Below are 13,905 nucleotides of genomic sequence, written 5' to 3'. Positions count from 1 at the left end.
ATTTACTTAGTAAATACTTATTGAGTATATGCTCTATGGCATCCACTCTTTCAGATACTGATACCAGTTTCTAGAATGAGACTTTGCTGCCCTCGTGGAGCTTATATTTTAGATGACAAAACAATAAGTAAACAAACAAATATGCAGTATTAGACTGTTAAAAGTGCCAGGTTGAAAAAACACAAGGCGAAGCAGTAGAGAGGGCTGGGTTGGGCCATTTTAGAGAGGGAAGGCAGAAGTGGCTGTGAGGAGCTGGATGTCTGAGTGGAGACCTGGATGAACCAAGGCTCTAGCCACGCAGAGCTTCCTGGCAGCAGCAGCAGCAGCAGCAGCAGCAGCAGCACAGGGCTCTAAGAGCTGAAGTCACCAGGGTCGCTGAATTAGGGGGAGGGAGTGGGAAAGGGGAAGGAGATGAGCTCCTAAAGTGAAGAATGCGGAAATATATTTTTCATGCCTCCAAAAGCAAAATGTCAATTTTCCAAGGGAGAGAGAGTGTCTGACATATCGTACCCAAAGGCTAAAATTCACAGCAGACACTTGTGAGATGCCCACTTCTTTCTTGTCTTTCATGTGACACTGGTGGTAACCCAAAACATGATGGAATTTTTTGGTTAGGAACTATAATCATTGGAAATTAAGGGTGTCTGGAATGATAGGGTCGAAGCAGTTAAAAAATAAGTTTGGAAGAAAGAAATGACTAAGAAGTGATGATATTGGATAAAGTAATCTTGGGAAGGAGGGCAACATGAGCAAAGGCTCTGCCACTGTCCTTATCAATCCTTAATGAAGCCAGGGAACATCTTTGACCTCCATATCTAATATATCCTGGATTCAACCATTTCTCACTACTTCCACTGCTAGTAAATTATAACTGGACATGTTAATGCTTTCATTCATCACACATGGAGCCCAAAGTGATCATTAGTGGATTTTAAAGACTGTTCAGAAGGATAGGAAGACAGGAGATGTTTCTGTGAGTTGGTCCTGAGATGTGGAGAGGTGAGTGATTTCCTTTATCATTTCTCATGGAGAGGGTTAAGAATGACACTCATACCTTATATTTGAATGATTCATAGATTATGCTGTACTTTTATATCTGTGAAGCAGATTGAAAGGGCATGTTTGTATTGCTTTTCTGGTAGACTCAGCTAGTCAGGCCATCTGACTGGCTACATTCACACAGTAGTTAAGGGCAGAACCACTGTTAGAATTTAGGTCTTTGATTGTACTTTGTCACTCTGTTAATATCAACACATTGTTTCATAGGATATTATGTCAAAGAAAAGCCTGTTTCGCTTCTTTTTCTTGTCTCATCCCTATCATACCTCTCTAAGGTAAAGATATTAGTAATGTTGCCAGGACCCAGTCTGCCTGTCTACACAGCCATCTGTCCTGGTCTGTTTATACTACCATAACCAACAACAGAATGAGTAATTTATAAAACACAGAAATTAATTCTCTCACATTCATGGGGGCTGGACAGGCCAAGTTTGAGGCACCAGTGGTGTCGGGTTCTGGTGAGGGCTGCTTTCTGCTTTGAAGTCGGTGCTTTGATGCTGCAACCCCCAGAGGGGAGAGGTGCTATGTCTTTATGTGGGGGAAGGCAGAAGACAAGCAAGAGACTAATTGCCTGAGGTCTCTTTTATAAGGGTTTTGATGCCATTCATGAGGGAGGAGCGTCATGGCCTAATCACCTCTCAAAGGTGCTACCCCTTAATACTATCTCATTGGCAGCACTGGAATTTTGGAAGGGACACATTCAAACCATTGCAGTCTATGTATTTACTTACTGCTCTCTTTCATGTCCCTACATAATGAGTCATTCCCCTACCTGTTACTATGCATATTACTTTCAGTCTTTAGCCATATGTTGTCATATATCTAGGTCAGTACATCTAGATCTAATTAATGCCTTTCCTTTGTATGCCTATATTGTTCGGTTTATTGCAGAGTATGGATGGTTTTTAAGAAGAAAATTCAATATTCTGTTTAATATGAAAAAGGTAATGACAATGCATGATGTGTTTCATCATAGATTAATAATTTATTTACTTCTTAAGATACATGAAAAGTAGTATATTGACAGTTTTTATTTGCAACAGGTTTTACCACTTTTGTCACATTTTCACTTTAATTTTCTTCAGAATAAAAATTATATCATTAACAAATAGTTTATTTTCTAAGCAAATTTTATGTTTTTTTTTTTTCAGGTTATCATATCCGGGAAAAGTCTAAGCAAGTCATAACATTGCTAATGGATGAAAAGATGCTGTACAAAGAGAGGGAAGTGGCATGTCGAACTAGACGACGTACCTCCTACTCCATGACATTTCCTAAAAGATTACCTAGTACAGGTAACTCACCAACAGCATGTGCATCTGCCCCCACACCAGAAATTCCTGCTTCAGAGAAGAAGCACCAGCTTCTTAAGGTGGCAAGACTACGTAGTAAAAGTGCGTATAATGAATGCTGACCCAGGGCTGGAGATATAGCTCAGTTGGTAGGGTCCCTACCTTGCATGCAGAAGGCCATGGGTTCAATTCCCAGCACCACAAAAACAAAACAAACAAAAAAACTATATGAATGCTGGCTTAAAATGAAATTGGTATCTTCTAAGAACAGTTTAAAATCATGAAACATTGTATTTTTGTACCAAATTATTATTATTATTATTTTTGGTACTGAAATTGAACCCAAGGGCACTTAACCACTGAACCATATCCCCAGCCCTTTTTATATTTTATTTAGAGACAGGGTCTCATTAAGTTGCTAAGGCTGGCTTTGAACTTGCAATCCTTCTGCCTCAGTCTCCCAAATTCTGGGATTATATTGTAGAGAACAAAGACAAAGAAGGTTGTTCAGTAGAAAATTTTATGACTTCAGATTGATTTTTATCTTATATTCAAATAAAATGTTTTCAAGCTTAAATAACATTAACTAATGACTATCCTATTTGGCATCATGAGTCAATTTTAATCTACTTTATTCATAACTGGAATGTAAAGGAGTACCATTCTCTGAGATCTGGGTCTTGGCATGTGTGCATGGCACCATCTGATCCTTTACATCAAGAAACTGACATTTCCTAAAGTGCATCTCACAACTCTAAAAGTACTCCAAAAATTCTTCCAAGGTAATACTTTGTATCTTTTCCTTTTCCTTAAACTTTAAATGTGGACTACTGAACTTTTTAAAAAAGGGAGTCATTTATAATATCATAATAAATATCAGGAGGAAATAGAATGATCTTTTCTAAAAAATTGATAGAATATAAAGGAATGTCATTTTGCCCTAAATTCTCTAGTACAGACTTTGTTGGTAGGTTGTACATAAGGAATGGACAGTTTGAGGAACATTAATGAAATATGACCTGGGTAACTGTCCCTTGAAAGGAACTAAGCGTGGTGCCACAGTTGAGGACACAGTAGGAGTAACATAGTTACGAATATTTTCAGGGGTTTGCCTCCTAGTTTTACCATTGAGTCTGTGGTTATGGATTGAATGTTTGTGTCCCCTGCCCCCCAAGTTCATATGTTGAAATCTAATCCTCAGTGTAATGGTATTTGGAGGTGATGGCTCTGGGCGATGATTAGGCCATGAGGGTAAAACCTTATGAGTGTAGTGCCCTTGTGAAAGAAACCCCAGAGAGCTCCCACTCACCCTCTTTTTGCTGTTGGAGATCACAACAAGAAGTTGGCAGTCTATAACTCAGAAGAGGGTTCTCCCTGGAACCTGAGCATGCTGTCACGCTGATCTCATACTTCTAGCCTCGAGAACTGTGAGAAGTAAATGTCTGTTTCTTTAAGCCACCCATTTTATGGTACTTTGTTATTAGCTTCCCAAGCAGACTAAGACATCTATTAAGCAAGATCCTAAAAGAGCTATAGGTATTCAATAGAAATAGCTCATTCCAAGTGTCAGTGGAATGTGGTAAATGTTAAAAATGTTACTAGTGGTACCAGTACAAACCAATCCTGCCCCTCAAATCATGCTTTTCTGACTTAATCAAGAGTTCTTACCTATTTACTCAAGATGTGCTTGTGGATTGGGAGGTAGAAGGGCATTAAAAGAAGTCACCATTATAATTGTAACACCATTGTAATTATAACAGTAAATGCCATTCAAATGCTTTTAAAAGTAGTGGAACTTCTTCAGGGGACCCATTTCTTTTGAAATAAATTTCCAAAAGAGATAGTGACCCATTCTGAAATTTTCTCATGAAGATTTGAATTCAGACTGACATCAAAAGCAGAGTAAAGTAACCAATTATGATTCATCCAGAGTTTCTTATCCCTTTTGCTATTTCTTTATCACCTTTCTGTTCTTCCTTCTTCTATTACTTGTCTAATTTTCTTCCTCTTTTATTATAAACACATAATTGTTGAATGTTATTATTTGAAATTTAGATATCCAGCAGAAATTTGGAAGTGCAGCAGTGAATGAAATAAAGTTCCCTTCAAAACCAGGTGTGGAGGGCATGTATCTGTAATCCCAGCTATTAGGAAGGCTGAGGCAGGAGGATCACTTGAACCCAGGAGTTTGGGCCCAGCCTGGGCAACATAACAAGACTTCATCTCAGAAAAAAAACCTTCCTTTGATCATGGTACTGTCAAACACACATAAACAAAATAGATATAAAATATGTCAGATAGTAACAAATCCTATAAAGAAGGGGAAAACAGGGTCAGGGGTCAGAGCAACAGGGATGGCTATATTTTAGGGTAGGTAGAGAGGGGAAGCCTTCTGGGGGAGCCGAATATTTAAACAGACCTGGAGGTGGTATGGGAATGATCCATGCACAGCAGGGGGAGGGTGGAGTAGAGACAAATGCTGGGACACTGGAGCACTGGTAGCATGGGTAATTGTGAGCTGTGGAAGTGAGTCCCTAAATTGCTATAGTGCTTACTCATTTCTGAGCCATTTTTATGAGTCTTATAAGAAGCTGTGGTTTATTGCCCTATAGTCCTAGATTGTGGCTTTTTTTTTTATCCAAAATGATATTCCCAAGCTTTATGACACATCTTATTCACCAGGCTGAGCTGAGTGATTTTTAACATTTTTTTTAAAAAAAAATCATGTTTTGTTACAATTTATTTAATACAACATACATGCATTGTAATAAACAAATAGCATTTATTATCTTCCAGACACTGTCAGTAAGTCTGAAAGTTTGATGGGGGATGGGAAAAGGTAAGAATATAAATTGGGGGGCAGTATTCTTGTGGGACAAGAGAAGTAGTAAATGAAAACTTGGATAGATAGATAGAGATGGATAGATCAGTCAGAATTAGGTATATTCAAAAGTGATAGTAGGAGTGGCCATAAAAATCTTAGCAGCTGACACATAATAGGAATTTCTTTCTTTCATCTAAAATAATCAGTGTGGGTATTATCCTAGAACTAATAAGACTTTTTACAACATCAAGGACTCCTGGGCGCTCTCTCTTGTTGCTTTGCCAGACTTAGCATTTAACTTCCACTGCAGGGTTCACAGCTGCTTGAGCACCAGCCATCATATTTGCATTCTCACCAGTAGGAAAGAGGAAATGTTGAATAAATGAGATTTTTCTTTCCTTTAAAAAACTTATTAAGAGTTGTGTGTAACATTTTGGCTCACATATTGTTTAGTACTTAGTCACTTCTAGCTGCAAGGGAGGCTGAGAAATATAGTCTACCCTGGGTAACAAAACAGTGTACCCAGATGAAAGCTAAAGATTCTATTATTAAGAAAGAAGGGGAGAATAAATATAAGAGGTAACAAATAGTCCATATCGTAGTAGAAAATAATGCAAGCAAAAAAATGGGTTAAGCATGGTAATATCTGGTTGTTTGACTAAATAGAACAAAAACTATAAACTTGAATATGTAAAGATATTGAATATGTAAAGATATGTGGGCAGATAGTTTAGAGTTCTTAGAGCAATTCATAAAGGACATAATAAACAGTATTTAGAAATTTTATTTTGATAGACAAGGAATCATTGTAGATTCCTTCTGAAGAACAGAAGGGTGTTTAGCTTAGTTACAGAACTTAGCTTTCTTATTACTGAAAACAGCTGTTGATGGAACATAATTCTTACTGCTTTGTGTGAAGTGAAGGAGAGAGGATTGGAGGGAAGCTTTGGGAGAGACAGTTGTGTTAGTCCAGGCACAGGACCTACTCTAGGGTTATGGAAACGAGGGAACAGTAATGTTTATAGATAGCACAGCATATGGAGAGGCAATGGGGTAAGCAGATGATGTACTGGAAGAAAAAGGGAGAAACTGAAAATGACATCAGCATTTGAGTTAGAGAAAACAGAGACAAGAGATGGTCTCTTACAGGTACATTTCCATCAGAAGGCATTTAAAGACGTTTCTACGTTGGTTACATGCAAAATTGAATGCATTGCTAGAAATCTGATTCCCAGGCTTTGGGATCTAGAGCTGAGACAGCTGTGCCTAGCTTCTATGGTAAATTAGCAAGGGAAAAGAGGAACTTTGAAGAAGGTTTTATAAACACCCCCCCCACCCGCCCGCCATTGCTGGATGTTTCCTCAAGTTTTAATTTGGGTAGATAGCTTCAGTGGTTTTTGTATGGAACATTTTGATTTTGAAGAAAGAGATGAGCTGAAGAATAATTGCTGCTTGATGGCAAGAATGAAAACTACAAAAAGCACAATTACAACTAGCTTCTCTGAGCTATGTGCATCAGAGATAGTCTCTTTTCTTAGAGGCAGTAATTATTACAAAAACTATCTCCAGACACATTGCTTACAACCAGACCAGCAAAACATTACCCATGTTGGTCATCTAATCTTCTATAAAGAGCTCTTTAGTGGTACTATTATTTGCAGTACAACTTCATCTGTACTAAAGAAGGATTATTCTGGGCTACATTAAACATAATAGCATTCTTCATCCTGGAAATATTTCCCTGCAAATAGCATAAGATTGCTGCTGAACAACTAAAAGTTATACTGTGAGGTCGTTGTCATGCTTGTATAATCCACATGCTAATGGTGATATTGCTACTTCTTTCAGTGAACTTTCTACTGACAGAGAGTTGACATAGAGTCATACTGGGTTGCTTTATCACATGTAGACAGTATGACAGGGCATATGATCTAAGTTGTGGTTGCTAGTAAAACATTTAAAATTATGAATGTCAAGAAGTTGATTTTTTTAAAATTTAAAAGTAAATGTACAAAAAAAAAAAAAAAAAAGAAAAACCCAGGAGTTTATATTCTCTGACTCCAAACCAACCACTGTTAACATCTTATAATATTTGCTTCCAGTCTGCTGATTTTTATCAGAAAAATCACTCTATTCTTATAAAAACAATACAGCCTTATTATAAAGAATCAATCATTTACAATCTCATTACTTAATAGCCATCATTAATGTAGGGTGAACATAATTCTAGGCATGTATACATATAGAAAGAGGGATGGCATGGAGAGATGGTTAGTTAGAAGTTATTTTTGTAAAAACAGAATGTACTATATGCCGTTTTTTAGTTAAAAATATTGAAGGGCTACTTATAGCAATAAAATAGGAGCTCCCTCTGTTGCACAACAGCAAAAGGCTGCAAATGACAACATTATCTGAGGCATTACTGTCTCATAAGAGCTATAAGAATCTCCAAGGATATCTCCTTCAAAAATTTTAATGTTATGGTTTAGATATGAGATGCCCTTAAAAAGCTCATGTTGTAATGCAAGAATGTTCAGGGGTGAAATAATCAGATTATGAGACCTGTAATCTAATTGAATGAATTATTGGGAGGCAACTGTAGGCAGGTGGAGTGTGGTTGAAAGAAGTAGGACATTGGGAGTGTGCCCTTGGGAATTAATATTCTTATCCCTTGCTCCTCACTCTGTCTGTTTCCTGGCCAGACGAACTGACTTTCTTTTGTCATGCCCTTCTGCCATGATGTTCTGCCTCAGTTTGAGCCCAGAGCAATGAAGTTGGCTGACCATGGACTGACCTCTGACACTGTGAGCCCAAATAAACTTTTCCTCCTCTACGCAGTTCTGGTTAAGCTTTTTGGTCACAGTGACAAAAAACTGACTAACACATTTACTTATTTAAAATAAGTAAATGAATAAGAACAGAACATATGAGTTGGGACTGGAATGATTTGGAGCTGATACCTATGGGAAACTTTAGGTATTAAGGGCATCAGAAGTTAAGAAAATGAATTTGGGGCCTGCCTTGAATATTAAGCAGGAAAGCCTTGGATTACTGGGCTGAACCCAGGTCCTCAAAAAGGGCTAAAGTGATCTCAGTTAGTTCTCTGCAGAAGACAGCAGACTCAATCCACAAGTTAGGGCCATGGAACTTTTACCAGTTAAAATCAAGCAATGAGCTTATAATGTGGTATCACCACACCAGCAGAAAGTAAGCAGCAAAGAACATCTTTGGTTTCCCAAAGATGGTAGACATTGGAAAAGTCAGATTTAAGATGCAGAATATGTATTTAAGTATTTAAATTAAAAAGGATATAATCATATATCATCAAGAGATTGTTAGTACTGAATTAATGAATTAGAAAAAACTTATAGGAATGAGCAATGTCATTGAAATAATAAACTCAATATGTCCAAAATATGTTCAAAAAGAATAAAATTATTATAGAGTGTTGGATGGAAGAGAGAATGATAGTTTCTCTCTAAAATATTAATGTTTAATTTTTGAGGAAAAAAAGACATCTGAAATAGTGAGTAGGCACGATATATAAATTGGGGGTGGGCAGGTTCATAGAGTTGTATTCTAAAGGTCTTTTTATCTTTTGAGAGAAGATTTAAAAATATTACTTAACTATCAACTTTTAAAGGTGACTGTGAATGATAATAAGGATAGACTCTAAAAGAAGAGAAACAGAATGCACAAATTCCAAACAAGTGGCAAGAAAAAAATGGAGAAAAAAATATAAAGTTTATAAATGGCAAGAAGCATAAAATGGGACAAATGGAAATTAAAAAGTGAAATGATAGAAATAAGTCAAAATGTATTAATCACAATATTTATCAATAAATTAAATTCATCTGTTACAAGAGAGAGATTATCAGATTGGGGAAAAAGAAATCCAGATGTATGCTGAAAGTCTTAAATTGACATCAAGGTTGAAATGGATGGAAAAAGATAACTGAGGCATATTTTAACTAAAAGAAAGCTGATGTAGCTATATTAAAATCAGATAAAGAGATAAAATGTTCAGTTCCCAGAAAGGTTATTTAAGTTTGAATTGTATGAGCAAAAGTTGGTAGAAATAGAAAAGAATTAAGACATCTGTTGTCAGAGCAGATGATTTCAAACAACTACTCTTTCAATTATTGATAGACAAAGTTCATCAAACATTTTCAACAATTTATATTTTATAATTGATAATATGTAAGGAAAATCTTTACATTTCAAAAAAGTCTATCATATGCAGACCACTTTTTTTAACCGATTTTGTTTGAAGACAAGAAAAAAATAAAAGTTAAAAATTTCCGTACATTAGAATGCAAAAGAATTCCTTTGGAATCAAGAAGAAAATTATTACTGTTCTTTTGCTAAATCAACTTTGTACTGGAGGTCCCACCCATAATAGTAAAAACAAATAACAGAAGGTAAAATTGTAAGTATTGAATGGAAGAAACAAATATCATTGCTGATGATAGGATTTTTTAAAAAAAATTTTTTTAATGTTTTTTAGTTGTAGGTGGACACAATACCTTTATTTATTTATTTTTATGTGGTGCTGAGGATCGAACCCAGTGTCTCACACATGCTAGGCAAGTGCTCTACCACTGAGCCACAAACCCAGCCCAGGATTTTTATATATAAAACGTGAAAAGATCTATAGACATTAAAAACAGTAAGAGTTTTAGTAAAATGGCTGGCTAGAACATCAAAATATAAAATCAAAGTAGATCAGTATAAAATAAATTCTAAATATTGGACATGAACATTAAACATCATTTTTTACAAGGTATCATTTGTAATAAGTAAAAATAATGATCAACTTAGAAATAAATCTAACAAAAATGTACAAGATCAATACCCTGAAAATTATAATGCTTGATTGAAACACACTGAACACATAAATGGGAAAAGCTTATGTTTATCAAAATAATATGTAAATATATTAGGTCTTTCCAAATTGTGTGAAGTTAGTGGAGAGTTTCTCAACTATGGCACTATTGATATTTTGAGCCAAATAATTCTTTCTTGTGAGGGCTGTGCATTGTAGAATGTTTAACAGTACCTATGACCTCTACTCACTGGGCTCTGTGAGCACACATCCTTTCCTGTTGTGAGAATTAAAAATGTCTGCAGACATGACCAGATGTCCCTGGGGACCAAAATTGCCTTGGGTGGGAACTACTGATTCAGTGCAATTACAATCAAATCCCAAAAAGAATTTTAGATTTGAATTTGAAAGCCAGGCGTGATGGCACATGCCTGTAAATCCCAGCAACCTGGGAAGCTAAAAGAGGAGAATCACAAGTTGGAGGGCAGCCTCAGCAACTTAGTGAGACCCTGTCACAAAATAAAAAATACAGAGTTGGAGATGAAGCTCAGTGGTAAAGATTCTGGGTTCAATCCCAGTACCAAACAAACAAACAGAAAGAAAGAATTTGAGAGACTGATAATATAATTAATATGGAAAAATCAAAAGAACAAAAAATATCCAAAACATTCCTGAAAAAGACTAAAGTGGAGACTAAATAACAAGACTAAAACTATGTAATCATAGTGTGATTTCATAGTAGGTATATGGACTATTGGAAATATTGATGAATTAATTGCTCAATAAATAATAGTGAGCTAATTATCTGTATTAAAAAATGAAATCAGGTCTCTACCTCATAACATGCACACAAAAAAATTCTAGATGAAGTAAGTAAAAAAGCAAAATTTAAAAATGTTTAGAAGAAATTTTGCGTGAATATATTTTTTATAGCAGGGTAGGGAAAGAATTTTTAAAAATAGAACAAGTGATGCAAACATTTTTTTCTTTTCTTTTTTTCTTTTTTTTTTTTTTTTTTTCCCAGTGCTAGGGATTGAATTCAGGGCATCATGCATGTTGGGCACATGCTGTACCACTGAACTTTGCCCCTGAAAAAGTGAACTAGTAAAAGAAGAATTTACAAGTTTGACTGTTGTGTTAGACAGAATTCTGAGGGATGTCCCAATGCTTCAGTTCTTTATTTAATACTTTCCCGTGCTTTTGGATCATATTAATTAAACAAAACAAAACAACCTTTGCTCAGACCAGTGTCAAGAAGCTTTTCCCCTCATTTCTTTTCTGGTAGTTTCATATTGAAATCTTTAATCCATGTTCAGTTTATTTTGTGGGTGAAATAAGGGTCCAATTTCATTCTTCTGATTTCCTAGGGTCATTCATTGATCCTAGGAAACTGTCTTTTCCCCTTGTGTGTTCTTGGCACCTTTGTTGAAGCTCCATTGACTGTAAATGTGTGAATTTATTTCTGGGCTCCCTGTTCTGTTCCAGAGATGTACATGTCTGATTTTGTGCCAGTAATCATATGTTTTGATTAATTTCTGTGGTAGGTCTTTTTTTGTGGTAGATTTTGAGATCAAAAACTACCATATAAAAAGTGAAAAAAAAGCAAATCATGAGACTGGAGAACGTTTTCCAACACATGACTGATGAAGGACTAGTGTCCAAAATATATAAAGAATTCCTACAAAAGAATGAAAAAGGGTTAATCAAACAGAAAAATGGGAAGGAGATGTGGAAAATATTTCCTAGACAAAAGGAGTAAACACATACGGCTAAGAAGCACTTTTAAAGATGCTTAGCCTTGTACTATTTTATAATAGCAACAATGAAATTTTATGAAAGGATATAATTTATAATAGCTTAAAAAACATTGAATGCCATGTTGGTGAGGAGTTTTCCTTCTGTTCCTTGAGCTCTGTTATCTTCTGCATTTGGGTCCTTTATTATATTTGCATGCCATCTTCTTTTCTCTCTTTTCCTTTCGTTTAGTTGCTAGGTAGCTTCTTTATATCTTTCCGTGCATAGACGGCTTCATGGGGAACTCTTGAAGGCAGTAGAAGTGAACACTGATGATTCAGGTCTGGAGCCATGTGGCCTGGATTTGGATCACAACCAGTTGTGTGATTTTGTACATGTTACTTAAACCCCCATACTGCAATTTCATCTTCTGTAAATTGAGAATAATATAGTCCCAATAGTAGGGTTGCCGTGAGAAGTAAATGGACTAAAAAAGCTGCAGCACAATACATTTTGGCTATAATTTGCTTAGATACATTTAGTGGGTTTTTAGCTCTTCCTGTCATGTCTCTGAGACCAGTTTCTCCACCAAGTTGCATTTTGTGGGCTATTTTTTTATTTTATCCACTTTCCTACAACAGGAGGAATAGGAGATAGCATTACACTTTTTGTTTTCCCTCTAGCTGTGTCCACCTCTTCTTAGTCTAAAGAGGAAAAGCATTGTCTGTTCAGTTCCCCTTTTTCCAGACTGTGGATAACAGTGTCACTTTGGGGGAGAAGGGATGCTCTAGATCTTATTTCTTGATCATCCATTACTTTTTCTTTTAGAATTACTTTTAGTTATATCTGTTTCTATGTAAAATTGTTGTCATAATTTTTTTTCTTTTCTTTTTTTTTTTCCCTTCTGGTTCTGGGAATCAAACCTCACATATGCTAGGTAAGTGCTCTACTGCTGAGCTACACCCCTGGCCCCTGGTGGTGGACATTCTATGTTGCAGTTTCATCTACTGAGGTCAAGGCACTCATTCCCTCAGCTGTGGGGAAGGTTGGTGGCTGGGTTCTTCTTTAGGAATTCCTGACAGCCAAAGAGAGCCTCTTCACCCCAGGTCTTTCCCCCTCTATGAGGAAACCTACATCCAATGCCTTATGGATATGGTCCAGCCCCCTTGCTTCCAGGCAGGACAACTGTGAAGAGATATTCTAATCTCACCACTTCCAGAAGGATTGGTTGAGCCCTCTAGTCTCACCACTTCCAGAAGGATTGGTTGAGCCCTCTCTTGTAACCACATCACAGCCCAGTCCTGCCACTCTCAGTCTTCATGAATGTTGTTTTTAAGAGCACTTCCTAATGAACCCGCCACATAGAAATTTGAGTCTTAAGAGTCTGTTTCCTGGGGAACCCAACTTGTAACAGTGGCTTTTCCTCTAGATTTAAAATCCAGGACAATAATAATATGTGTTCATAGTGAAAAAGAGAATAAAGAATAAAGCAAGGGGGTATAATATTAACAATTGGTGATCTGGATGATGCATATATAGGATTTTGTTTTTCTCTTCTTGCAACTTTTCTGTATTTTCAAATTATGACAAAATAAAAGTTAAAAAAAATAGGACAAATACCAGTTACCTGAATATGCTTAAGTATAATTATGCTATGAGACAATGAAATTGGAGTCAAGGCTCTAAACTTCTGATTCTGCAAAAGTTAGATATAAACTTAATCACTGGGAAACTTTACATTTATATCTTATCAGATCTCCATCAGCCAGATGAATATTTTCCATGATGAAATATATTGTCTATTGTAAAAAACTAATTTTAAGTAAATGACTTAATTTACTTAAATAATACCTGAAAGGACAGCATCAATCCACAGCAACAATACTAATCAGATGTTAAATAACAAAGGTAACAGTTTGGAAATGGGTTCAGTTTGTGGAGCATTTCAGTTCCAAAACACTATTATATTGCACATGTCTGACAGTCTGTCAGTTTAATATCTCATCTGAGATCTGTCACAGGGTTCGCCAGTTCAACTTTGAGGTGTTATCTGCATGGTGCAGGCTCACTGGGGTCTACAGCTTCTCTCTAGATAGTTTCTACGCTGTGCTCACAACCTCGGTATCTAGGCACTCATCTTCGAACGACTCCGCGGAACCATTTCCTGCAGC

At 36.3% G+C, this 13,905-nt stretch overlaps 1 protein-coding gene across 1 annotated transcript in view; it reads left to right on the top strand.

Annotated features, from left to right (window-relative positions):
- Enthd1 (ENTH domain containing 1) overlaps positions 1–13,905 on the top strand; it is a 116,707-nt gene that overhangs the window by 29,799 nt on the left and 73,003 nt on the right. Inside the window, 2 exon segments of the mRNA XM_047551786.1 lie at positions 2,211–2,444; positions 3,870–3,887. Coding sequence (XP_047407742.1) covers positions 2,211–2,444; positions 3,870–3,887 — 252 coding nt within the window.

This window comes from Sciurus carolinensis, chromosome 4 (genome assembly GCF_902686445.1).
Source record: "Sciurus carolinensis chromosome 4, mSciCar1.2, whole genome shotgun sequence".
Lineage (NCBI taxonomy): Eukaryota > Metazoa > Chordata > Mammalia > Rodentia > Sciuridae > Sciurus > Sciurus carolinensis.
The sequence above is the reverse complement of the archived record's forward strand: the minus strand, read 5'-3'. Positions and strand labels throughout refer to the sequence as shown.